The sequence below is a fragment of the Rattus norvegicus genome, chromosome 11 (genome assembly GCF_021556685.1).
Source record: "Rattus norvegicus strain SHRSP/BbbUtx chromosome 11, alternate assembly SHRSP_T2T, whole genome shotgun sequence".
In the NCBI taxonomy this organism is placed as follows: Eukaryota; Metazoa; Chordata; class Mammalia; order Rodentia; family Muridae; genus Rattus; species Rattus norvegicus.
The window spans coordinates 40,492,892-40,517,774 of record NC_141544.1 but is presented as its reverse complement, the minus strand read 5'-3'; the positions used below and the strand labels follow the sequence as shown (position 1 = coordinate 40,517,774).

General features: G+C 43.8%; 1 protein-coding gene across 2 annotated transcripts in view; it reads right to left on the bottom strand.

The window, feature by feature from the left end:
* Window positions 1-7,850: 7,850 nt before the first annotated feature.
* Map3k7cl (MAP3K7 C-terminal like) overlaps window positions 7,851-24,883 on the bottom strand; it is a 44,383-nt gene continuing 27,350 nt past the window's right edge. Inside the window, exons 5-6 of one of the 2 annotated variants that reach the window (XM_087576466.1) lie at window positions 22,290-22,405; window positions 7,851-8,981 (exon numbers count right to left, since the gene is read on the bottom strand). In XM_087576466.1, coding sequence (XP_087432592.1) covers window positions 8,801-8,981; window positions 22,290-22,405 — 297 coding nt within the window. In that variant the 3' untranslated portion in view covers window positions 7,851-8,800. 2 annotated transcript variants of the gene reach the window in all.

The window sequence follows — 24,883 nt, the reverse complement described above, 5'->3', positions numbered from 1 at the left end:
GGTCTGTTAAAATTGGGTTTCAAACGGGATCTTAAAGTAAAGAAATATGCCCGGCAAGATTGGGAACATAATTATACTAAAAGAATTACCTAATCATTGTCTACGTGAATCCTGGGGTTCCACTTTCACGGAATAGCCGGTATTTTCTCTGGCCACCCTCTTAAGTAAAGGTTCAGACTTCACGAAGCGGCTACTACGAAGCCGGTCTCAGGAGCAAAACTGACAAGCCTGCGCTTCTTGTCTTTTTGTTTGTTTTACTTTGCTTTTTGCAACAGTGTCTCCTCTTTCAGTCTTCCTAGCTCCGCTCACTGGTGCTGGTATTAGTATGGGAATCGCCAGGCACCCCTTGATGTGGTTTTCGTTCCATGCTCCTGAGGATCGTCCACTTCTAGGAGTTGATCTGTACTAGAGACTCACCGTGTCTTCCTCAAACCTCTCCTCTACCCTACTCAGTGCCTGACGGAGTAGCCGATGGGGTTATAGCAACCAGGCTTCTGGTCCTCGTGTTTCTAGTTGGGCTTGGTCCATGGGAACCACTGGGCAGAGATGACAGAGGACCGGCGTGAGACAGATATCCATCTCCTTTTCTCTGGGCAAAGCCCTGATAAACTGTGACTCCACCCAGGGTCACGTTCCAGAGGCGGGTCGTGGCCAGGGTGGAGTAGCTAACCTCTCCCGTAGACACAGCCCCTCCTGTAGCTTCTTCCATTGTTCACCGTTAAAGGCCAAGGGGAAGTGTTCCCTGGTGGTTAGCAAGGCCCAGAGCTTGCACAGCCCTTCCGATCTCCCTGACTGCACTCTGCCCTGTTCTTTAAACAGTCCGGCCCTGGCGTTGTCCTTGATCACCCCTTTGTGACGGTACTCCCCTCCCTGTCAGGACCGTGACTTTTCTGATATGACAGATAGACAGCTGAGATTCCTACTCTCAACTTCAATCCTAAATGTCAGTCTCCCTTCTGGTATTGGCAGAAAGTCACACCCTGGGTGTTTCAGCTACTAAAGAGGGCCCTAGTCTCCCTCTACTGAGTGAATCAGAGACAGACAAATACCTTGTCCATTTCACAGGCTGAAAGTAAAGTATTGTTGTCCTGCTGATCGGGTGTTATCACCAGCATCCTCAGTACCACATTTAGATTGAATTGTGGGTATCACCTTGAAGGGAGGGGAGGAACAGTATTTTTAAATGCAGTGAAGGAGAATCTCTACAGAAAAGGAGAATGCTCGCCTGCAGACCTCATGAAAGGGTGGAGGCAGGGGGCAGGGTAGGAAGATGAGCTTTGCCTCAAGTCTGGGGTCTGAGATCTGACCAGCAAAATTTCAGTATCCCTTGTAGGAAAGGAGAAACCCCTAAGATATGTCCGTGAAGCTGTGTGTCCTCCGAGCACTTAGACACGATGTGATTTACATGAAAAAAAAAAAAAAAAACTAAAACAAACCGAAGCAAACAGCTGAAAATGCTCACCCTTATGCCACGCTCTCCCCAACTCTGCCTATTTTTAAATAACCAAATCACTGTAGTATCTGTGGCATTTTGGAAGTTGCAGGGATTGTGAGTCATATCCGTGTTTACAGGAACGATGGGGAAAGACAGCTTGTTCAGCACTCACTCCATTTATGAGATGTGAATAGCAATTAAGAAACCGGGGGTGCGGAGGGGGAGCATTTCACATGCGATTGCACCTCGTCCCACAGACTTTATCGTTCCCTTCTCAGGACTCTGACCCGAGAGAACAGCCACTGCCCAGACAGTATTTGGTGACATAAAACACAGGGGAGTCGCCTGCCATCCTGGAATCTTGGCTACGGAAACTGGTCTCTCAGAGGACACACCCTGACTCACTCATATACGCTCGGGATGTCATTTATGACCCACCTTGCCCAGAGCACCCGGTGCGAAGCTGAGAGAAAGACTCTGCGTTCCAGTGTGTGTGACTCAGGTGATCACCTCATGGCCCCAGTCAGGGCCTCAGCAAACAGCCCTTGTAAAAGCAGCCTTTTATCTTCCTGCCTTCAGAGCTGCTGGGGCAGGACTTGCAGGAGAGACCTGGACACGATGTTTTTAACAGTGCCTGGCTCTATTTGAACCATCTCCTAAGTAGAACCAACATTCCCCCCAGAGAGCACTTACATATTCTTCGAGAAAGGAAAGTGCACATCCCCACTTCTCCAAAGCAGAGGTTAGAATAGGAAGAGGCTCAGAGCAACCCAGGAACCCTGTTGTCAGCACGAGGGGTCATTTCTTCTCCACCCGAGCTCTTGCCCACGTTCTTCCTCCAGTGCTCTGTGTTCCCTGCTCTGACAACCATCCCTCTCCTAAAACAGCAAGGATGGTAGCTGAATATGGGGGGTGTAAGCCTGGAATTTGGGAGATGAGGCAGGAGGATTATCATGAGTTTGAGGTCAGTCCAGGTCAGTGAATTCAAGCCTGCCTGGGCTAAGAAGATACCCCATCTTTAAAAAGTAATCAACCTCCCAGGCTAGGGTGTATCTCAGTTATTGTCAGTGTGCTTAGAGAGGGTCTCGATTAAATCCCAGGAAAAGAAAAGAGGGAGGAGAGGAGAGGAGAGGAGAGAGAAGGAAAAGCTGGGTGTGGAGGTGCACACTCATGGTAGTGCTCGAGTGTGGTGGCTTGCACACATGATGTTAGCACTTGAGACACTGGGATTACGGTGCATTCAAGGCTACCCAGAGAGGAAGAAAGAGGCCCTGTCTCAACCAAGGAAAATAAGCAGTAATCACTGTGAAAGATAACGAAGGCGGGCCAAAGAAAGGATGTTCTACTTATCCGGGGAAACTCTGTTAAGCACTTGGGACCTCAAGAGCTAAAATTAGAGAACAGGTACATGACAAGCATTTTATAAGCAGCAGGATGGTGGGGGTCTCTACATGGAACATGCTAATGGAAATACAGAGACAAACTCAAGACTGTTCTGCCAAGCAATGTAATACTGCCAAGGGTATGCCTATTCCCTAAGACGTATATTCATCAAATGACTTTACGAAAATGCACAAGGATTCTGCCTTCTATCTATCTTCCATCACTCCATCTGTACACAGAGAGAGAGAGAGAGAGAGAGAGAGAGAGAGAGAGACATGCACACAGACACACACAGACAGACGTACACACAAACATACACATGCAGACACACACATATGTACATACACATACTCACACACACAGAAAGACACACACATATGTACATACACATACACACACACACACACACACACACACACACACACACACAAATCCCATGACTCCATAAAGCCTTCTAACTAACCTAAAATGGGGACCATTGTGAAAGAAAACTCTTAAAATTCCAGAAGTGACTGTGTTATCATGTAATGGGACATATGAAAAATTCTTTCATACTGCCACTTTGCTCTTAAGAGTAGGACAAAAACAAAAACAGCAAAAACAACAAACCAAACCAACCAACCAACCAAACCAAACACATGAGAATGATATACATACATAAAATGTGGTTTGATCAAATCTACCCCCATTCCATCTCTTCTGGTTCCTCCTTTTCCTTCCAACTCCATGTGCTTTCTTAAAAAGTAAAATAAAATGGGTTGGAGAGATGGCTCAGAGGCTGAGAGGATTAGGGTCACAGTCCTGAGTTCAATTCCCAGCAACCACATGGTGGCCCCCAACCATCTGCCCTGGGATTTGATGCCCTCTTCTGGCATGCAGGCATATATATGCAGGCAGAATACTATATACATAATAAATCCTTTTAAAAAACGGAACAAAAATAAAAAAACAAAAAAGCATGAGGTTTATTTACTGTCCCCTGCATGCACGTGTCCTGGCGCCTGGGTAGCCTCTTGGGGTTGGGGGTGGGGGACACATCTGGGAGGAGAGCTGACTCTTTAGCAGTCATCTGTTACCAAAGCTTCTCGGGTAGTGCCACCTACAGGTATGATTCTTAGAGCAATCTTCTTGTTCCTACCTTAATCTCTAACTTCAGCATGAACCTGTTCACTCACAGCCACAGCGGCCTTACCCGCAAATCTTTAAATGGGGTGTGCGTGCATGCGGGCGGGCGTACATGCGCATGCGCTTGCATCTATGGTCTAGAGCTTTTTCGCCACCTGCCTTCTCTGCCTCCGTAGCTCTTGCTCATCTTCAGATCTTATCTCATTACCCATTACCAAGCCAGCCAAGATTCCTCATCTCATCCCGACTCCCTTTGTATACGCACTCATAAATGATATCTTTTTCCTGTTTGGCTCTTACCCCGTTTGGCATATTCCTTATCTTTTCCCGCTTAACCAATCGCTTCAAAATTCAGTGGCTTAATGTAACAAGTTTTTGCCATCTTGGAATTCCCAAGAACCAGGAGCTGGAAGCAGCGTACCAGGGTGGTTCTGCTCTGTCTCTGATGAGCTTCTGGCAGCCTATAACCATCTGAAGTCCTGCCTAGGGCCGGGGGCTGTGCCTGGCTCACTTCCTTGGTCGTTGTCAAGGACATCAGTTCTAAGTCATGGCTTCTGCACTCCCAGCTTGACTTTCCACAGCCCAGCAGCATACTCACCCCAGAGAGAGTCCGCTAGGACACAGCTTCCGTGCTTTGTCTGCAAGTCTGGCTATTCCCCTGCTTGCTTATTAAAAACACGGTTTTAAGGCAGACTCCTACGATCAGGAAGAATTGGTTTCCACCTTCTGAGGGATTTTTAAACAAATATTTTAAGCTGCCCCATGTGATTACTTAAGTAAACATATATCTTTCCTCCTAGACTAAGAATCTCACAGAATAGGACCCCACTACCACTTCCACAGTTCTCTGCCAGGAGCCAGAAGGTAGATAGACCTGGGGTAATCTTACATGGATAGAAGGAAGGCAGGTTGTGGAAGAAGGTCTGGGAGGCAAGGACAGAGAGATCAGAGAGATGGGTGTGGGAAGAGCGTCATGGGTGGGAGTGGGGATGGTATCTTCATTACTAAATCTCAGATCTAGAGATTAGTTTGGGGGAAATTAATATAAAAATAGTCAGTAGGTATGGACATTTGCAAATGTCATAGTGCACATTATGCAGCAGACATAATCTATATGCATATATTGTGGAAGACAAGGGAACTCTCAGGGGGGATGCCTAAGGCAGAAGGATAACAAACAGTAGTTAGAGAAACAACAGAAGACGTAATTTCTTTACATTGCACAATCTAGTTATGTAGACACACAGCTTTATACTATCTGCGTGTGTGCAGGGGGTGGAGGGGAGGGCGTATTGTGTTTCATGAATTGCAAACATAAGAGGAGTTATTTGTGGGTAAGAAGGGAACCAAACCGGCTAGAGGGGACCAGGAAGAATGAGGAGGCACAGCAGAGAAGTGGTGTAAATGAGCAGAACATAATGATGTGTCATCTGTTTTATATGAAGATATCACAATAATATAATAAGTCCCATTATTCTGTGTGCTGACTTAAAATTATTTCAAAAGTGGCTGTGATGTGCAGTAGGTAGCATCTTGAACCTGTAAACCTTCTTCAAGAACTGGAGGACTCCCGTACATATAGCATCCCGTAGACTCTGACACAAAGGGGGCCCATTGTATCTCGCTCTGTGTTTAAGCCATTTATACTGTCTATTTGTTGTGGGGTCCACTGTCTATTTTCCATCCCTCCTGCCTGCTGGTAAATTCCCGTGGCTATTACTCCAAGAAGCTTGCACACTCCTCTGAGCTTCCTTCAATCCCTTCCTATACATACTCTCCTTAGCACAATAGACACACTACAACCAGACTTGTTCTATTTAATTCTTTATGCCATTTCCTTTTGAAGTCTCTGTTGCTGCTGCATTTGTTAAGTGTGTAATGGTTCTGGGGGGTGCATCGTGTTTGAATTTCAAGCCCATTCTGTTCCTTGTTTGTACGGCACTGATAATACACCCCAGCCCTCTGTGACTTAGAGAAACGACCGCTGCCATTTCACATACGTTTGGCCGCCAGCCATGTTCGACCACATTCTTTTCATGTCTGCACAAACTAAATGGCCCGCAAATAGCAGGTCTTTTAGTAGAGCAATTGCGAAATGTAATGAGGTTTTCATTATTCCCTAATTCTAGCTCCAAGGCACCTTCACACTCATTCTAAGACTGCCATGTTGATTTTTAGCGTTCTATATATAATATTAACAATGTTGCTATATCAGGAATGGTTTAATTCTATTTTTCCTTTTTGGTGTTGCTGGGGATTGACCCTAAGGTCTCACTCAATGCCAGGGAAGCACTACACCATGGCTTTATAATGTGAAGACGGCAAATCCTTAGCGATCTGTAGTAGATAAGATGTGTTGGTAAGCAAGGTTTGTGGGAAGTTGTCGAATGACTGACAAATCCTGCCATTAGGTTTCTCTGACTTGCAATGAAATAGATGATATTTCATGTCTTAATAATCTGGAATTGACTGAAAACACATATACCTGGGGCAAAGTTTGTTTCTGTATATTTTGTAAAGATTGAGTAAAAGTTCTCATTGAGACTAGCAGGGTTACTGGTGCTATCAAACAGTTATTCCTGGCCAGAGCCCCGTGACATTGGAATGGTCCTCACAGGCTCCTATAGTTGAATGCTTGGTCCTTGGGGAGTGGCACTACTTGACAGGGATTAAGAGGTGTGGCCTTGTTGGAGGAAGTGTGTCACTGGGGGTAAGCTCTGGGGTTTCACATGCTCGAGCTAGTTCCAGTGTCTTTCTCTTCCTGTTGCCTGCACTCTAACTGGATGTAGAACTCTCAGTGTCTCTCTGGCACCAGGTCTGCCTGACTGCCTGTCTGCCTGCCTGCCTGCCTGTCTGTCTGTCTGTTTGTCTGTCTGTGCGCTACCATACTTTCTGTCATGATGGCAAATGGACTGAACTGCAAGTCAGCCCTGATCAAATGCTTTTCTTTTGTAAGAATCGTCATGGTCATGGTGTCTCTTCACAGCAGCAGAACAGACTGAGATACCTCCCAACAGCCTTACCTACCTACTCTAACGCTCATCCTGTCAGAGTGCAGGGTTTTCCTGCCCTTGTTTTCTACAAGACCATAACTCCTTCATCCTCCAGATAGCAAACCCTGTGTCTAAGGCTTGTGAAACGTTCTTCTTTCTGTTGCTCTAGTAGTCCCAGGATTGAGTAAATTTGGAAAGTAAAATCTCCTTTCTGTTAGTATTTCTAAGCTTCACAATTACAAAAAAAAAAAAAAAAAAAAAAAACACTAGAAATGGAGTCTAACCAGGATCGTGGAAATTATTTTAATTTTTTTTTTAATTTTTACTTTTTGCCTTGGATCAAAAATGAAAGCAGCAGGAGGTGTCAGACAGGCAGGCTTCGTTGAGACCCACAGGAAAGCTTCATCTCTATAACGGGGAGGCCTCACCACCTCGGCACCACGTACGTATGAAGCAGGCCCTGGCTTCCTATTCCATGCCCAAGATCCCCAGTGATTGGTTCGCCATGAGGGAACATCACTCTTTGTCCAGTTGATGTGGCATTGGATAAGATGTTTCTTTTTAGTAAAGGTAGCCCTGTACATGGTATCATTTTTGGACTCACGCCTCCATACCAGTAGTGTCCTCTATCCTAATTGAGGCAACCAAAGAAAAGGACCAGCGAGATGGCTCTGTGGGGGCTTGCTGCCAAGCCTGAGGACTGGGCCTCAATCTCAAAGTTCTATGAGGTAGAAAAGGAGAATTAACCCTGGAAGTTCTCTGACAATGAGATGGGCACCGTGGCACACACATACATGTATGGTCACACACTGTGTATAAACACAAATACACAAATAACACATTATCTAAAGAATAAACTCTGACCAGGGCAACTTCTAGCACAAAGGGCTTAAGAAGAAAGCAAGACACAGGGCCGCACTTTGGATCCACGTTTAATGAAAAAGGAGTCACGTGACTGGAAACAGACACAAAACAAAGATGGGCGGCGGAAGGTGTAGGAGCCGGAACCAAGGGAGATCGTGCTCTCTAATTCTGCATTCGCGCCACATTCCCGTCAGCCTCACTGGTCTAACCTATCTCCTGAGATCCCGAGCACTAGTTATATCCTCTCACCGGTCTTACAGACACTCAATGGTGTGTGGGGTCTGAACCATAGCTTCCACTTTCCCCGGGCCCAGATCCCAAAGACCCACACCGCCAACGCAAACGTGTCCACTGAGTGTTAACCCAGAGGGAAGAAAGCACGGTCAGCCTTGATTCTTCCTTACACAAATCAGCGCTGGCCAGTGAGCTTTGGGCAAGGACGCACGACTGCTGATAGTTTCACGAGAAAGCATTTAGGCTATACAACCATTTGTTCTTAGGACAGTCAGTCACTGAAGAGTTACATCTGACTCTACCGAGCACAGCTAGTTTTCATGGTTTGTAGCTGAGCAGACTTGCAATATGAAAAGGCATAGAATTTTTAGATGCACAGATGTGAAACTACAGTGAACACCCTACTGGCTTGTTTTATGGCGCATGACTTTCGGTGGGGCCAGTCGATATTCTATTTTTATTATTTTCTACTATAATGTACAGTATGATCATATCTTTCTAAGATATATATATATATACGTATATATTTGGAAAAAAGAACTCTTGATCTCTGAAAATATATACTGGCGATAGCTTTGCATTAATGACCTCGCTTAAAATATCCCTCTCTCGAGCTAGAAGCTAGGCGGCACTAAACTCACTCTAGACATTTGCCATGTGGGTAATAAAGAGAAGCAATAGATTTTACTCTCTGTTCCTTAAGATGCAAATCCTTTTGGCCAGCGCATGGCAGTCAGCAACCTCGCTCACATTTCATCGGCTGATGTTAGGAGGAGCCCTGCCTCTTCTGATACTGGATTCTGAGTTTTTCCAGTTGCTCTACACACTGAGACTGGGCCATCTTCAGCGTCCGGTTCTCCTCCGTCAGGGCCTCAAACTCCCTCACCAGCTGAGCAGCATCCAGCTTCTCCTTCTCTGCCTGGTCCAGCTTGGCAATGAGCTCCTTCCTGAAATGCAGGACACAGGGCAAGGAGAAACACAGCTTTTACTGCAAACGCATCCGGCAATCCCCGCTCCTCCCACTGTGCATCTCACTGCCTTCCTTTCCAGCAGCCAAGGACAGACCTTTCTTTCTCCCTTTATTGTTTCAGTATTGGTGTTAAGCTTATTGTTTTATTAGCTTACAAAGCAACAGGTTTCCTTCTGCATGGGTTTCCGTACATTTCTTGCCTCATCACCCTACCCTCTCTGTACCTTCTGTCTGGCCCCTCGTCCACATGCTACCCTCTCTCCCCCACTGTACCCTCTGCCCCCAATCCATGCTATTCTCTTTTCTCCCCACTTCCCTTCAAGCCTCTGTTCTTCCGTTCTTATAGACATATCTCCCTTTACCTTCGTCCTTCCTCCTCCTCCTTGCATATTTAACAACTGGAGATAAGGATCCACATACAGTATGTGTCTTCTTGAACCTGGGTTATGTCCCTTTCTACGTTTCCCAAATCCAGCCATTTTCCTAAAAGTTTTATAATTTCATTTTTTCTTTACAGCTGAATAAACCCCCACTGTGTACCTAGGCTGCACTTTCCTGATCTGTTTATCTGTGGGTGGACATCTAGGCTGATTCTATCTCCTTGCTATTGTAGAAAGAGATCAATGTGGACAGCCAAGTGTCTATAGCAAGACTTGGAGTCCTTTGAGTATGTGCCCAGGAGAGGTAAGGAGGTCATAGGCTGGTTCTCTTCTTAGTTTTTATGAAAAGCCCTCCCCGCCCGCCCCGACTGGCTTCCATAGTGGCTGCAATAGTTCAAACTCACATTAACCATGGATGGTACAGGATCTCACTCTGCAGACCCAAGGTGGCCTGGAAGTTACTATGTAGCCCAGGGTGGACTTAAATGTGCAGCAATTTCTCCTGCCTCAGCTTCCCAAATACTGGAGTTACAGTTGTAAACTACAATGCCTAAGCATTGGTCTCTTTTTAATTTCTCCTAAATCACAAGTCTTGGGACATTTTACTTAGTGCCTCCTCTAGACATATCCAGTATACTAGACACATTCTAAAGACCCATAGGTCAATCATCCAAGTCAATGGTCTTTCAAATTACATAGTGTATGTGTGTGTTGTGTGTGTGTGTGTGTGTGTGTGTGTGTGTGTGTGTGTGTGTGTGTGTGTAGATGTGCACATGCCACAGCCTCTGGAATTAGCTCTCTCCTTCCACTATGAATTCTGGGGATTCAACTCAGGTGGTCAGGCTTGTACAGCAAGTGCTTTTACCTGCTAAGCCACCTCACTGGCCTGTGATCTTTTCTTTCTTCTTTTTTTTTAAGAGCAACAAATTAAGTGCTGACTGCTTAAAAGACAAAACAGCAGAGTGTTTCTCTTTGTGAGAAGACAAATATCAATGTTTTACAAAGTTGCAACAAGTTATTGAAGTTATTACTTTACAAAGGAATGAAAAGGCTATCAGTCAGCTACTCTTGCAGTGTAGACATCAAGGCCCTGCCTGTTGTCCTGTGTGAAGAAAGCACTCTATCTCTTACTGAAACTTTGTCCGGAAATACAGCCTTTAGCTTCTTTTGTTTCTTATGTCCCAGTTCAACAAATCTCCATGAGGGGTTGGAGCTGGGGTTCAGTGACAGATCATTACTAGCTGTGAGCTCAAGGTCCTGGGTTTGATCTTGAGGACATTATTTTCCATGTCTTTCTCTAGTACTCACACATACACAGTTTACACAGTTGTCCCTTAGTACCCATCAGCCACTGGACCCAGGATCCCCCCCATGGATCTGCTGATGCTCTAGTAAAATAGCATAGAATTTTTATATAATGTGCATACCTCCTCCTGTATGTCTAACACAATGCATGCTATGTAAAAATATTAATTGATTAATTAATTAATTAATTTAAAAATCCTATTCTGTTTGAAAAGTGGGTCAAGAAACATGCCTTAACTACTCTGCACCCTGACGTATGATTAACTGGATCACGATGTACACTTGCAGGAGGAAGGACTACATTCCTAAAAGTTCTCTGTCTTCTTTGCAAATGAAGCAGCCACGCTTGAAAGTGACATCTAACTAAGGTGCAAAGTGACGAATCTGAGAAAGATTTGACAGAACGTGTCAGAGATAGGATACAATCAACTCTCACCAGAACAGGAAAGAGAAGCTACTTAAAAACCATGCAGGAAGAGAGAGAGAGTGAAGGAGCTAGGCACAGGTAGTGGGGTATGTGGGGGGGCAGTTTTACTGGGACAGTTCTACAGAGACAGGTTTCAGAGAGAACAGTCTAGACATAGGTGAAGACGGAACAAGGAGACAGAGAATGAGAAGGAGCCAGAAGATTAGAAAATATTGCTAAAGTTGGTATGAGGCCAGGCAAAAGAATTTAGAATCTCAGAAGCCAAGAGGAGCCAGTTTGAATAAGTCAGCTTGGAAGACTGGATTGTATGGAGGCTAGAAGCTTCCAGGTTTGTAGGGCAGCCAGCTATGAAAGGTAACCCTAATTCCTGGTCAAGATAGGTCAAATCCCTGGTGACCCTAAAAGGGAAGGCTGGCACATTCCCAGTCTCCCAGGAGATCAGGCCCCTCTCACATAGCTACAGCCCCACCACCACCCCGTAGAGAGGTTTGAGACAAATCAGTCACATAAGGCAATGCCCCAAGTCCTCCTCCACAGGTGAGGACAGGACCACAGGCCAAGTAGACTCAAGACAGATCAGCCATTGAAGAAGCAGGACCACACCCCCAAATATGTAGATGAGGTCTTCCCAAGCTCTCAGGCCAAACCAATAGGAAGTACCTGCTGACAGACCCTGACCCATCCCAAAACTGTAAAAGAATCCATGTTCAGAAGGATTAAAGTTGTGCAGGAATTATTCCATCGTCTGAAGCTTCTGTCATAAGAGCTGTAACACTGCCGCTTGGGAAAGAGATCAGTTCTACCAGAAAACACCGGAAATCACTGCCAGAAGCTCCCCTGCATCCCTCACCAGTTAGTCCGTCCCCTGCTGCCCTGCTGGCTCAGCCTGGCCAGTAACCGAGGAGGAGCAGCACCAGCAGGGGAGGCGGTAAAAACCGTTCCCCTCCCTGCCTGAGTTCTCTCCCCTTCTCCTGAACCCACACCTATCAGGACCGGAGATCTCCATGGAGAGCCTCCTGCATGCAGCCCCACACAGACCTCTGTCTGCGGATAGTTGGTACAGAAAAGGAAACACTCTGGGCTCAGCCCAAGCCATGTATTCACATTGTTTGCTTATGACCCTCATCCCTTCATCTTAGGGAATAAAAGAGACATTTACATTTGTACACTGACCTGATACTACATAAGATAGGCAGAAGAGTGAAAAGAATATATATTTATACAAAATAATAATATTCATATTTATATTGGAAATAAGTCCAGGGCTCCTGGAGCAAGGAAACTTTTCTGATCACAAACCCTATCTGTAATGTTCTAATAATTCATAATAGAAAACAGCTTGACTCTTGTGCTGGCTGGTTATGTGTGTCAACTTGACACAAGTTGGAGTTATCACAGAGAAGGGAGCCACAGTTGAGGAAATGCCTCCATGAGATCCAGCTGTAAGGCATTTTCTCAATTAGTGATCAAGCAGGGAGGACCCAGCCCATTGTGGGTGATGCCATCCCTGGGCTGGTGGTCTTAGGTTTTATAAGAAAGCAAGCTGAACAAGCCAGGGGAAGCAAGTCAGTAAGTAATACCCCTTCGTGGCTTCTATATCAGCTCCTGCTTCCTGATGTACTTGAGTTCCAGTCCTGACTTCCTTTGGTGATGAATAGCGATGTGGAAGTGTAAGCTAAATAAATCCTTTCCTCCCCAACTTGCTTCTTGGTCATGATGTTTGTGCAGGTAGAAACCCTAAGACAACTATCTTATTCATTTAGCTCTCCTGAGCCCTTTGGGCATGTAAGACCACTAGTTAAAGATTAGATGTAGGGGGTTAGGGATTTAGCTCAGTGGTAGAGCGCTTGCCTAGCAACCACAAAGCCCTGGGTTCGGTCCCCAGCTCCGAAAAAAAGAAAAAAAAAAAAGAATTTGTCTCTAAAGATTAGATGTGATGGGTGCATGCCTATGGACCTTGGCGACCTGAGGCAGGAACTTGTGGTCAGCTTAGGCTACACAGAGAGACCAGATCTTAAGAACTGAAAAGAAAAAAAGAAGATATTAGTTTTAAAAAATTACACATAAAACTGTGAACACAAATCCAGACGATTCATGTATCATGATTCATATGTATGTGTTAGCATGTTCTGTATATTATAAAGCATACCCAACCATGGCTATGTGACGAGAGAACTTTGAGTACTAGAACAGGCTGGGTGAGCAACAATGTATTCCCATGTTGGAAAGTATATTCCTCAAAGTCTGAGGAACTGCAAAAGGTAGAGGAAAGGAGAGGCCAGGATGACCAAGTCAACACAGTATTGTCACTTCTGCAGAGATAAATGGGGAGGTACCACATGCCCTGTGAGAAACATACATCATGTCTGTGGTGTGTTCTCGACCCAAAACACGCATGTTATGTCTAAACATGAAGAATATTAGACCATACAAGAAAAAAAATCCCTCATTGTTGAGGAAGAACACAGCACATTTTGGGAAATGTTTAATAATTAGTAAATTCAATAAAAGACACTCGAGCATTTTAACATTTCCTTTGGGGTTTTCTGTACATTTGAAACCCCCCCCCCAAAAAAAAGTTACCTCTGAAAGAGGCAAACATTAAATTGGAATAATTCTAGTATGTTCTTCCTATGCCTGACGGACTCCCCTGATCACTGAATTTAGTATCTGCTGAGCAAAGCTAAGCATCATAAAAGAATCACCCAGCAGGAGTACAGGGGAAGGTGTGGGTCACCTGTTGGCACATATGCTAGGTTCTTGGGCTCTCTAGATCTTCCAAGATGTTTAAAATAGGACAGGCTCCCTATAAATACTTGACAAATGAATAATTGAAGAAAAAAGTACTTCAGGGAAAGATCACTTACATCTTGAAAGAAAGAAACTCTAACTAAAAATGTTCCATTTAATTCAAAAAAGGCACACAGCTAATAAGAAAGGGCAGAAATCAAGGCTGTCCTGATTAAACGCCGAGTGCTCTGTGTCCCTGAACACAGTTAGGATGGAAAATGCCGATAATTAAATATCGATTAGTAAAAGTTCTCTTGCAACTATCTTAAAGAAATTAATAAGAAAAAATAAAACCTACACGGAATTGAGAAGGAAAAGTGCGCAAATCCTCCCACAGGTCACTCTGGTCTGGTCACTCACCTACCTTATGTCACCCTGTCACACAGAGCATTTGTATCTGCCTTCACTGCAAGGTCAGAGGTCTATTGATGGCTAATTTCCTGACTCCTTATCTGGCCTACATTGATCACCTGATGTCATCTGTCTGTCCTTTGATTTGTAGAGATGACCAACCACTGAATCACTGATCTCATAACTGCAGGGAAAGGCTGAGACAGGCTCGTTCCATCCCTTGCTACTGGAGAATGTCAATAAAAATGTCTTCTTTACAACAATCAAGAAGCCACCCTCGGCTGATAGGTTTCTAAATTAGCTTCACATAAGTAATTATATATACATAGCCAATAAAAAAAACTGTCAAAATCCTGCTGTGTCCTGCTTAGGACTCATTCATTTAGACATATTTATGTTTACCCGTTAGCAAGTCATGAGGAAGCCCCAGCACACCAAACTAGATGATTCCAAGAATTCCTGATCTACAGTGCGGTAAAATGATTTTTCCGGCTCTCATGTGTATCCCTCACTCAGCGTCATGTGATGTGGGGAGGAAGGCCATAGCTACAGTGTCTTCAGAACTTGTAGCACAGCACTTTGTGTGCTCAATCTCAGCACTCCAAAGGCCACGCCCTCAGCATCTACCAGGAATCACCAGATGGCCCCGACCCAAGCCACATACCTGGAAAAGCTTTACTTGTGAAGGAAAAAAAAAAGGGAGAAGTGAAAGTGTGAGTAAAAAGGAGATTAAAATTTTGTGGAAATTAGTTTCAAAATGTAGAAAATTCTTCAGGTTCCAAGAAGCTGACTCATGGATGGTACAAATATTTTTTTTCTTTGATCTTGAAAGATCACTATTGGTTTGGAGAGATGGCTCAGCCATGAAGGGCTAGGCTTGTAACCAAAAATATAAGAGGACAACGATCCTTATCATGGTCTTCAGTACTGGCAAAATTAACTAAGGATTTTTACTAAAAAAAAAAAAAAAAAAAAGTAAAAAATTCTTGACAGTTTCGCCCTGTTGAGGTTAACAGTTTTTGGATATTAATATAATAAGATAATTACCTTTTTATAGGGCGAATTTCATTTTAAAATAAAGATTTGGAATCCTTGGACTCTGGGTATTTAAAAGATGTTTGTGCAGACACCCATGTTAATGTAGAGGAGAAAAAACAGATGTCTCGAGATGATCAAAGTATTGAAAGTCTTATCTTTTTTTTTAAGATGAAGAGATAACTGTCTTAATTAAGGTTTTACTGCTGTGACATCATGTCCCTTTTAACAAGGCTTCAGGCAGATGGATGGAATGAGATTCTAGTCAAGGAACTCTCAGGCAGAAAGGCAGCTAGAAAGGTGACAAAGGTGCTGCTCAGTCTGATGTGAGACCATGTTACAACCGCTTTGGGACCTCTGGGGCTTGCTGCCCTTGATCAGTGTAACAGCATTTGTACCCTGACCTGCAGTGACAGTCCTTTCCTGTAGCTCAGGATTTAGAAAAACACAAGCGTAAATCCATATGCACTGTGCTTGGAACTCCACGACGGTGACACACACCCTCTTGGCACACGGAAGTCTTTTGTGAGGACAGCCTGCTTTTCTATGCACATTGGTCTGTGAAGCTAGTCTTGTTCTGTGCTACAGGAGGGGACTGAAGTTCAACCACTTGTTTTCAACTACGAAATAGTGTTTAGCTGGTCCTGATGGCACACACCTTTAGTCACAATACTTGAGAGGCAGAGGCAGGCAGATCTCCTGAGTTCAAGGCCAAGCAAACCTGTTCTACAGAGTTCCAGGATACCCAGGGCTACACACAGAGAAAATGTTAAAGACCAACAAAAACCAATGATATGAAAGACTGTTGTTTTTAAACTGCCCATACCCAGGAAACGCCCCCTAAACTTCGCCCTTGGCTTAAGGATTCCCGTCTTGCCTTTCCTTAAAACCCACATGAGTCCACATTCCTAACACATGCTTCCCTTGGGCTTGCCTATAACCCTGACTTCATGGGGCCTTGGGATATCAGTGGTAACTGTTGTAGGGCATTGGGAAATGAGGTGACCAAAAATGCATTGCAGTCTTGGAGAAACAGTCACAGCTGTTTAACACTCTGGGACATGAGTCCTGGATCTTACTAAGTTGGGGAGCACTGCAGTGTTGGGGGTGCTTGCCTGCTGTGTGAGAGCCCCTGGATGAGCTGAGCCAAGTCTTCCATTTCTAGTTGCTCAGAGTTTAAAGCAAGGGTTTTTTCTATATAGTAAAAGATGATTTAAAAAAAAAAAAAAAAGAAAGCCCATGATGGCTAGGGCCTTAAGGAAAAGTGTGATCTAACAGGTTGATGATGTCTGGAGCACGGTTATCTCACACAAAACTAGCTATTGAAATGAAAGAAAAATCCTTCAGCCCTTTCTCTGCCTCCTCAAGAGAAGTCGTCGGTCAGCAATCAATTTCAATTTTCAGAGTCGTCTCGTCACTTGGCTCAACAAGTATTACATCCAAGTGCAAACCAGGCAGTGTGTCTATTCCTGCTAGCCGGTTAGTCTCGGGAAACACACCTTCACCGCTGCAAAGTGAACTCCAATCCCATAGCTTACCCAGGAGGCAATGGGCACACAGAAGACTTCATGGGGAAGAGAGCACAGGGCATTAACACTGTATGCCTGGCCACTATTGGAAACACCTGTGGAAAACACCGCTCTTCTTTCTTTATGACAATAAAAACTCAATTTCTACCCTGAGTAAATGTTTAAGACCCATGTTTGTGGAGTGTAAGAAAGAAGTTTGGTTCTCTGTGTGTTCACACCATGCAATTTTTTTCAAAAGCTCACCCCCTGAATGGAAAAGGGCAGATAAAACTGGTGTTTCTCTGTTGACTCCAGGAGAGCGACCTACTGATACCATCTCCCTCTCCAAACTTTGGGAGTGAATTTGGCTTGAACATCTGTTTTTGAAAATAATCTAAGGTAGAAGGGCTGGAGAGATGGCTCAGTGCTTAAGAGCACTGACTGATCTTCCAGAGATCCTGAGTTCAAATCCCAGCAGCCACATGGTGGCTCACAACCATCTGTTATGGGATCTGATGCCCTCTTCTGATGTGTCTGAAGACAGTGACAGTGTACTTATATACATAAAGTAAATAAATCTTTTAAAAGAAGAAGAAAAGAATTGAGGGCAACAAATGTTTCTATGTAAACATAAAAAGTCTCTGTTGACAATTTCAGAAAGAGTTAAATACCGTGGCGAAATACAAACAAAAAGAGGGCTATTTTTACAGTCAAGTTTTACAAATAACGTAAGTGCCCTTTCCCACATTACAATGTTCCCTAGATAAACTACTGTTTTCTGTCATTGCTCTGTATCTTATTAAGACATAAACATGTGGGCCTTAGGGTGTTTGTGGCTTCCACATTCTTGTGCTTCACCAGAACTCACTAATGGTATTTGATCCTTTTACCCAATGATAAAAAGAAAACCTCTTAAAACTGGGCAACATATCAAAATAAATATTTCTCCAAGAAAACATAAAAATGTCCCAGAAGCACATGCCAAAGTTGTGCAATATCACAGACATCAGGGAAATATAAATCAAGACCACAATGACACAGCACTCTGTCCGCTAGTGTGGCATTCATCAGACCGGCAGAGCAAGCACTGACAGAAACATGCGACAATTAGAGCTGCTCACAAATGTCTACAGTGACATTCTTCAAATACTAAACAATGAGACTGACCCAAATGGACATTATCCAATGAAAGGTAAATAAGATGTGCACGATGGGATATGACCCACAAATTAAAAGAAGGAAGTCTCGGGGTGCAATGCCTGGGTGGACCCTGAAACACTGTGTTATAATAGTCTGAATCACATCGAAAACATATTACATGATTACGTCCATTTAAAAAAAATGTCCAGCAACAAGCTGGTAGAGATAAGAAATAGGTATGTTTGCTAAAATGCCTAGCAAAGAGGGACAAGAAGAAGGCCAGCTCAAGACCACAAGATTTCCTTCCGGGCTGATGAAAATAGTCTCCACCCATGATGACAGTTCTTCAGCCCCACAAACACTGCAGAGCCCTGAATCATCAAACAGAAAATTTTCAGTTAGAAGTATCTTTTAATCTTTCATAACTTCTTCCTTTTCTGATGCTGCCAGTCTTCCCAGCATGGTTCATGTAAAGGTTGGAGAAATGTTTTCTCTACCAGACAAGACATAATCATGTCTGGGACTCAGCAACCTTTACCGCTGGTTGTGATTTAATCGTATATTTTAAATCATTCCTGACTGGCAACTGATGCTTGATCTCGAAAGCTATATGATGTACAAAAGGAGCTATCTATAGGGTATGAGAATTCCTATTAGAATTATCAAAAAGACATGACGTGCTATAATATATGCAATTACAAGGAGTACGATCAGAGGCAAACAGACTGAGATGGTTCGCCTAACGTAGAAACTAACTCTATCTATCACTAGTCATAAGCCAGAAATAAATGTAAATAAATGGGTTCTATCCCATGGTGGGAGGACTTGACTATCTTATCCACCCAACAGCCATGACCAGGGACATGTCTACAGGATCCTCCTCTGTGACTGTATGTTCTTCCAAACCTGACCCAGGGAGACCTCCTCTGGAGAGACAAGAAAAGTGCAGCCTCGAGTTCAAACATCAGGCTGTGCTTGAGCAATTACCAAACAGAAAACTTCCTTTTAAAGACACTTCCGAGTCTGTGTGTCCCACTTGCGCAAGCCAGTTGCCAAAGGCATCAACGTCAGACACAGTTTACAAAATGTTGGGAGAGAAATTCTCATCAGAATCATTTTTTTTAAATGGAATGCTAATTGCTTGGGTCAGATCCACGTGGCCTGATTTATCTCACTTGAAAACAAAGACTACTCAGAAAAATCCGTTCCAAAACGAACTACTGGTTTACTACAGGGTGATGAAAACCAATACAGTGGTTAGCGGTGGATGTCATACTGTGATGACTCCAACCACACGTGGTGATTGACAGCTTGTCTTGTAACCCCTACTGACATCAACTCCATGTTCAAATGCAAGACCATGGCAATCCAAACAGAATGTGTGTGTGCATAGGATATTAGTGCAACCTATAACGGGCTACCATAGATCAACCTTATTTGTATTTCACCTCCCTGTGTGAAATATAATCAGCTCCATTGTGAGTGATAAGGATACAAAGAGATGCTAAAGAAAGCGTGTGCCTATAAGAGCAGCAAAGAGTTGTAAAGGCAAGAAGATATTTAAACATGAGTACTGATAGCACTGGCCTCCTGAAAGTTCAAAGGACCATTCCAGTGGCTCCTCCATTGCTAAAGGAAAGATCTAATCACCCTGGGTGAGGACGTGAGATGGGTCTTCCTTGGGGAACTGTTGCCTGTGGAACAGGCACAGACAGGGTTCTGAGAAAGTGAGTAGGTCAATGCAGTTGAGGTGGAGCCAAGGTAGGAAGTTCTACAGAGGTTCCGAGGTTGTGAGATCCAGGCCAGAACTGGCTGTTGAGACTGGGAGTGTAGCTCTGTTGGGAGAGTGCTTGCCTAGCATGCAGAGGGTCTGGGTTTGATTCACAGCACTTCATAACAACACATGTCTCTGATCTCCACAGTAGGAGGTTGAAGCAGAATGATCAGGAGTTTAAGGTCATCCTTGGGGACATAGCACATTTGACTCCGATGGGAAATCCATAAGACTCTATCTCCAGAGAGAGAAGGGTCAGGAAGGAGAGAAAGAGGCGGGAGCTGCTATTAATTTTAAATAAACTTTAAAAAAACACCAGGGAGGAAAACAATTATAATAGTTCACCAAACAATATTTGAAGCAGAAAATCTTCAACCCAGATAGAAGAACTAGCAATGGAGAAAAGGGAGCTTGAGACAATATATGAAATAGAAAAAAATAATAAAATTGTACCTTACATTACAGATAGCAATTGTTTAGAGAATTCAGTTACATTTAGTGAAGGGGTAAGATGGCTTCTGCAGAAACACATGTAACCTTGTGAGTCCCTCAAAGGGCAGTGTGTGTGTGTGTGTGTGTGTGTGTGTGTGTGTGTGTGTGTGCGCGCGCGCGCCGGGGTTGGAGGTGAGGAATCTCACTTATCTGTGGTCCTGGAAGGTTGTTTAAAGTTTCTCTGGAACCAGCTAGCTGCTTGAGGCCATCTTTTCTTACTTCAGTGTTGTGGTGATACCCACAAGTTATCATTTTTCTCAACACAAAACAAGGCCAAGTATCAGAGCCCAGACATTAGTCGTTCTTATGTCATCATCCTGACATTTCAAAACGCACCACACAGAAATATAAACTTTTAGAGCATATAATTTAGTGGGTAATCTTACATTGCCATAAAAATGCCACATATGTGGTTAAATTAAATGCGAAAGTCCTCCAAAAGATCTGATCTGAAGAACTTATCAATTAAATGAAGCTACCTGGGTGGGATTTTCCCCCCATTGTACCTCCATAGTTCACGTGTGCACATACACAAGTAAATACAGCCCAGAAAAGACAGTGGCAGGCTGCTGGCCCTAAGTCCTCCCTTTGTTACAACATTGGGCACTCTCAGAAGTCCCTCTGCACTTACAAATGCAATCTGAATATTTTGGACAGCTTATCAAGATTTAACCCGAAAGAAGGTCTTGGATTTATAAAGTTGTTCTTCTGATTTCTTAATAGCTTTTAATCCCTTACGGCCAAAAGTCCAAGTTGAATGTTATGTTTGACATGAAGCAAAGCAGGGAATTTAGAGGAGGCTGGGTCTGTTTGATAAATGGGGGTAGCCTGCTACCCAAATCCACAAATGTATAGATATCCAACCACTATACTGGAGAGTCTCAACAGAGTCCTTACATTCTCTGAAGCAAAACACATCCACCTTCTGTCATTTAGAAATTAGCTAATAAACATGCTGTGTCACTCCAGGAAGCTGAAGGGGAAAAAGCAGAAGGGTAAAGAACGGCCATGTCTTTGAGCTGTGTTGCCCGCCCTGACAACAATGTGCTCATCACATAGGTGTGCCCAAGGCTTCAGGGACTCGACAATGGAAAGCGTCCCTTTAGCTATATTTTCGTGGGCTCGCCCCTTAGTTAGAGGTATAAAGACTGCCAACAGAACTTCCTGATATGTAAGAACAAACTGGCCCCCAGATGACAACATGGTGTCTAACAAGGCTTTCCAGGAATGAAAAATGACAGACGCTGGAAGAATCAAGTGCAATTGAGGTGAGTTCTGTGAAATAAAGAGCCAGTAAATTTAAAGTGTAAGGGGAAGCCTGCTAAGGGTCCTGCTAAGACTGAACCCCCAGTGAACGTGATTGTTGAGGGGAGGGTGGTAATGGGGAGAGGATGGGGAGGGGGACACTCATATAGAAGGGGAGGGGGAGGAGTTAGGGGGATGTTGGCCCGGAAACCGGGAAAGGGAATAACATTCAAAATGTAAATAAGAAATACTCAAGTTAATAAAAAAAAATGTGAATTAAAAAAAATTAAAGTGCTCTAATGCATTGAATTGCATAACTAATTAATTGAATTGTGTGACTTTCCATAGCAAATTAGTAGTAGTAATAATAATAATAATAATCATAATCATAATAATCATAATCATAATAAATGCTATCAAGATAAAAACTTCCTGGGACTATTAGTTGACATTTCAACTAATACATTTATATAACTCTTTTTTTTTTTTTTCTTTTTTTGGTCTTTTTTTCGGAGCTGGGGACCGAACCCATATATAACTCTAAAAAAGGTTTCCATTTAAATGTGGGACTTGTACTGCTTAAACATTCACCCCAAGCCTAAGTATCCTGCAGACTCTGTTATGGCCGTGAAGAATGTGGCTTGGCCCACGGTGGCATTAGGGCAATTTTAATTTAACTTACTTTAAAAAATGAGTTTTGAGTGGAAGCACACTCTTCTTCCTATGAACAGGTAAAGCACTTGGTCTGTGGAAGGTCTGTTGCTAGGTCCTAAAACCCGCTGCCTTCTGGCCCACCCCAGTCTCTGCTCAGTAGGAGAGTAGGCTGGAAGGTACTTACTTCCTTTCCTCAAGCAAGGCGATCTCCTTTTTGACTTCATGGTACTCTTCCGCTATTTGGCAGTGCTGTTTAAACACCTGCATGGATTCTGCTGAGTCGTGACAAGGTGGCAAAGGCTGCACAAAGAAAGAGAAGCCATCAGTCCGTGCTGTTGTCAGAAAGCAGCATTGCCGATCCACATGGCACAGAGCTGGGTAACTTCTATTGGTAGGACACAGAGAGTGTGGTGAGATGGTCATGCTGACATCAACCATCATGGGACCTTTATGGTCACCTCACCCCTAAACCAGGGCCCTGAGATGTACTACATGCCAGTTACCTAGCATGCATGGATGAAAAATAGATTTCACATTAATGTTTGCTTCTCGGAAATTGTAAAGTGCTTTAGAAAAGATCTGTGGGGATACTCCTCTTGTATGTTTTTATTCCCTTATTAGTCTACTTCATGGGCCAGAGGCATAAGCACATCACAGTGGTACAGACAACAGCTCCCTTCTGAGAGGTATGCTCAGTGCAAGAGAAAAGGCGCAAGGTGCGAGCGTGGAGAACGTGCTGGCAGAATTAACAAACTGGTAAGGAAGACCAGCCCAGACCCTTCACCCTGCTTGTGACACATGAAGCTGAACAGAGAACAGATTCAAGTTTCTTCTTTCCTCCCATTGAGGAGAAAAACAGGTCTACTTGGCAAAGTTTTCTAAATATAGCATGAAAAAAAAAATTCCTACTTCCAGAAATCATTTTTAAAGAACTAGTTCTTCCATGACTTTTTAATTCATATTTCTTTATTTCTTAAAGATTTGTTTTTGTTTATTTCATGTTGCTACACTGTCGCTTCTTTGAGACACACCAGAAGAGAGAGCACCAGATCCCATTACGGATGGTTGTGAGCCACTATGTGGTTGCTGGGAATTGAACTCAGGACCTCTGGAAGAGCAGCCAGTGCTCTTAACCACTGAGCCATCTCTCCAGCCCTAATTCTTATTTCTATATCAGTAATGCGTGATTTAAAACACTACTGCACAATTGAAGTTAATTGGTTTTTAATAAGTTGTTAAATCCCTCCCTAATTAATTATGGGAAAACAACATGTAAAATCTGAGAACCATGAAAGTTCGTTGTCGAACAAGTTATTTGGTTTTCTGTGTCATAATCTCCATGGGTAAACAGTGTGTCTGACTGGGTACCATCCTCCCTATTTAGAGCAGTAAAGTATGAACTAAAGGACTTCTTACTATTTGCTTCTATATTCCTTAAACACAGATTTCTTTGGGCATTGTGTTTGCTCAGTAAATACCAGAAATTCTATAAAGTGTATACTCTGGCTGAGAGCTAAGAGAGCCCTGCTCACTCAAAGGAAGTAAAATTCTACGTAGCTGTACAAAGGATTGACATGCCCCGCTGAAATTTGTTAACGTGCACAATTAACGCATATTAATAAATTCCACAACATTTTCAAATTCTCATTCGGACAAGTTGTAAATTCGGGTGAATCCTCGTTGTGACGTAACTCATGTAGAATCTAACAATAATCACTTCACGGAGCATCTTTCTCTGGATCCCCTACGAGCACATTTACAACAGCAACCCAGCCGGCTGCCATCATCATCCTTCTCAACACAGAAAGAAAAAAAAAAAAACCGGGAAACTAGGGCACAGTGGTGTGACAATATAATTCACCCTGAGAGACTAAGCCCTTGCCAAAGGAATTTGCAACTCCTGGCTCCTCCAGCCTGCGTCCCAGAAATCTCAACCCACTCACCAATTTTCACCTGTTACCCTGGCAAGTTACCAAGTGCGACAGTCAGTGGAATGAAGGCAAGATACCCCGCGCTCCAGAGCCAAGCTCTTAAATCATCGGTGCCCTGTCAAAGGATTTGCCTCCTGGCAGCCATAAGATTACACATTTCTTCCGGTCCTCGTAAACAGCGCATAAGCCACACTGGATTCAAGCGGAATTCGGCACGTCGCTTGCCACCTGCAAGTACCTGAACTGCGAATTCAGCGGCTGCTTAATGTCATAGTCAAAGGAATCCGCTCTCAAAGGTGCTGGCAACTCAATGTGGGAGCATCCTTTCTGCTGTGGTTTAAAAGGAAAATGGAAAATCCCAAGCACACTCCCTTCAGGCTAGGTGGGAGGAGGGTCCTCCCTCCTCCACCCCTTGCTTACCACCTTGCAACTCTTTAAATGGGATTTCCCCGCGACTTTGGTTTTGTGTTTCGTAATTTTATGGGTATGGGTGTTTTCGTCTACATGGATTTGTGCACCACATGCATGCAGTACCCGCAGAAGCCAGCAGGTGTCAGACCCCCTCGAGCCAGAATTCCCGACTGTTCCAAACTGCCTGCCATGTGGGTGATTGGAAGGGAGCCCAGATACCCTAGAAGAGCGGCCGTTGTTCCCAAGTGGCGAGCTCTCCCTCCAGCCCCTTTATCTCTGTTTTCAACTGCACCTCGGCATGCTACCAGCAAGTGACATCTCTAGGAGTTTTACAGTTTTAGTTTGGGACAGGATCTTGCTAAAGTGCATGAATTGTATTCACTGTGCATGGGTCCAGGTGGTCCTCAAACCTGTCTCCTCAAGGGTCAGGCTCCCA